The 3,146-nt window shown below is 39.4% G+C and overlaps 1 protein-coding gene across 2 annotated transcripts in view; it reads right to left on the bottom strand.

The window, feature by feature from the left end:
• Nucleotides 1-3,146, bottom strand: part of LOC103520953 (inhibitor of growth protein 5) — a gene marked incomplete at its 3' end in the record, with an annotated part of 13,296 nt that continues 10,150 nt past the window's right edge. Inside the window, 3 exon segments of one of the 2 annotated variants that reach the window (XM_026831861.1) lie at nucleotides 1-463; nucleotides 1,055-1,678; nucleotides 1,903-1,919. In XM_026831861.1, coding sequence (XP_026687662.1) covers nucleotides 1-463; nucleotides 1,055-1,368 — 777 coding nt within the window. 2 annotated transcript variants of the gene reach the window in all.

Genomic DNA, 3,146 nt, shown 5'->3' with positions numbered 1-3,146 from the left:
CTTGGGACAGTACCACTTGCCTTTGGGTTTGGTCGTGAGAGACACACATGCAAAGTGGAACCACTCGATGGGACAGTCCGGGTTATCGCACCCTATCATTTCACCATAGGAGACTTGCTGACATACACAGTACGTGGGCTCATTCGGATCTACTGGCATGTCTAGGACGTCATGGCTAGGTGCAGCTACGTCAGGGTCTGCAGCCACTATAGCGTTCAGTACCCCGACCACACCCCCAACCCCGGTGATTTTCTTCGCCACTTTCTTCTTCGAGTTGGAACTCTTATCATCACCTGCGGCATCCGTGGCAGACTCTGCCTTGTCTTTGGCTTTCTTCCGGCCCCGTTTAGATTTAGACGCGGCACCTCCAGCGCTGCCAGAACCAGAACCTGTACCACTGCCACCACCCCCAGCACCTCCCGTGGTGTTCTTCAATGCTTTCTCTTGAATCTCCTGCTCGAATCTGAAAGAAGAAGAGGGAGAGAGGTTGGGTGAGAACACGGACAAGTATTTACAATCAAATGAGAATCTACCAAGCCAGAAACAGCAAGTTCTGGATTTGAACTAGTTGAAAACTTGGCAACAAATAATCGTTGAATTTTCAGCAAGTTAAAATCCGTACAGTTTGTGTGTTTGTTCATTTCACCATAACTCGAACACTTTGCTGCATTTTCATGAAATTTGGCAAATAAATTAAATACCTACCTAAAGAGCAATATCTGATGCTTACATTTTAGACTGAATTGGACCTTTGGGGGCCCTCTATGGGCTCTTTTCTGAGCGAGTTCCACAACTCAAATTAACCATTAAGTAAGTAGTGCTACTACAAAATACCTTTCGCCAGCCTAGTTAGCTTGGAGGGTAGCATGTCTGCCTTGTAAGCGCTAGGCCAGGGGTTCGATTAAAGCCTGGGGTGGATATTATCCTGAAGAGATAATGATGTTCGTTCTCTGAATGGCTGGCTTTCTCCTGTCCTGTCTTTCTTCTCCCTTAGATTTCAGGACGATAAGACCTCCGCTGTTAAAGAAATAAAAAAAAAATCTATTTCACTTACCTGGCCAGGTCAGTGTCCAGTTTCCGTATATACTTGTCCACCATCTCGTACGTTTGTATTGCAAGCTGTACCTTATCATCTCCATACTCCTTCGTCTTATCAAAATATTTCTGTATCTCAGCCAGTGTCTCCTTCTTCTTATCCTTGCTGTAGTGTTTCATATTGTCCAAATAGTCTTCAGCGACACGGTCTATGGTTTTCATCACATCTTGTGCTCGTGAGTCCAGCTCTCGCATGAGAGTGAAGTTACGCTGAAGTTCAATAGGTAGCGAGTCGAGACTGTCCAGATATTGTTCCAGATAGGAGGTGGACATTGTGAAGAGGTGAATGTCAGAGAGGAGAGAGTGTTGTGGGTTTCAATAGTCAAACTCCAGATATGAGGGCCGAAAAAAGGTTCTTTGAGATTGTTATTGAACTAATCAATTGTTCAATTTCTCGCTCATTTGACTTGGGATTTTTGTTTTGGAAATCAGTTGAATTCCCAGCTGAATGTTTTGACTCTTTGAAAGGTATTTCTTTAAATAAACATATCCCTTTATTGGAATTTTAATGATCTTTTGGTGGAATCCTCATCATATTCTTGTCAATCTGGCAGGTATTTCTAAGAGTTTCCCCAGTGTGAATCTAGAACAATCAAAGACATCACAGTAACCATTATAGCTAGTATGTAGTAACAAAGAAACATAGGTTACTTAAACATTAATTTTTCCGTCAAATTTAAGGAACTTGACTACCTACAAGGTTTAATGCTGGAATCTCTTGAATAAGAAATGGCTCTTGAATAAGATATATCTCTGAGGTGATTCTAAGTGTCTAAAAAATGGAAATGTGTTTAAGTAAGTACTTACAAAACAATAGAAAACTACACATGCAAAGACTAGAGTAAAAAACAAGTCAGTGCTTTCAGAACAAAAGTGTTATTCAAAATTACTTGGGCAGTGAAGATTCAAGATTGTTTAAGAACAACATATATTATTTTTGTTAAAATTAATAAGTAAGTAATCAAATGTGTTTATATGATTTTAATTACCTACATTTAATTGCAGTGTTATCACAGAAATTTATGAAAATTTCACAATTTGTTTAGTACCTCTCACACAAGGAAAATAAATATCTAGACTCCTATAATAATGGTTCTTTCTTTTTTTTTTTTTTTTTTTTTTTTTTAAGCCTTAAAGAAAGAAAAATCTCTTTCTGGAGAAACCTGCTTGGGGGTGCAAAAAAAAAGGAAAGAAGTTTCATAGTTTATCTTCTGAAAGCCTGAAATTTCAATCAAATTCAAATAACATTGAAGGAGAGAGAGAGAGAGAGAGAGAGAGAGAGAGAGAGAGAGAGAGAGAGAGAGAGAGAGAGAGAGAGAGAGAGAGAGTTTTTTTTTTATTGAAAGTCATTTACAGAGGGAAACTATAACAACCAGAGTCCTTGCCCGAGAGAGGTTTGATACAGGTAACTGTAAAAATTATTAAGGTATAGGTAGTCCCGAAGTCGAAGAGAGAAGGAGGACAGAAAAATAGAAGCCAGCCGTTCCGAGAATTTACCATAAATTTCGCCCCGGGTGGGAATCGAATCCACGACCGAGTTCTTACAAGGCAGGCTAACTAGGCTAGCAAGGAAAATCTTTGTTTTGAGCGAAATAATACTTATCTACTTGTTCTTCGAAATAGTTAGGAGTAGGTACATCTTACTGACGCAAATAAGCTCACCAAGGCTGAAGGTATGTTAGAATTGTTAGATACATGGGTACGTGCCTATAATAAGTTATGCAACTGTTAAAATAATGAGACCACTCCTACATTTATTATATCTAGGTAATTCTTTATTTGATGACACGGCAGATAAATGAAACGATAATTGCCATGATCAGAAGTTCCGTGTTCCATTTGGTTTTGATTTGGACGGAGGGGCTCTACGGAAAAATATTCAAAATCAGCAAATTTGTATTGGAAGTTCCACCCCGCCCCTTGGAAAACTGGAAAAGTCAGCATTCAGCAAACACGAGTGTCAACGTGTCAAAAATAATGAGCACAACTTAATAGTAGGTTTCGTGTTATGTTACTTGTGCTGATATGGAGTGGGAAACAAAGGTCTGGAA

Source organism: Diaphorina citri, unplaced genomic scaffold, assembly GCF_000475195.1.
Source record: "Diaphorina citri unplaced genomic scaffold, Diaci psyllid genome assembly version 1.1 scaffold4312, whole genome shotgun sequence".
NCBI classification, from domain to species: domain Eukaryota; kingdom Metazoa; phylum Arthropoda; class Insecta; order Hemiptera; family Psyllidae; genus Diaphorina; species Diaphorina citri.
The sequence above is the reverse complement of the archived record's forward strand: the minus strand, read 5'-3'. Positions and strand labels throughout refer to the sequence as shown.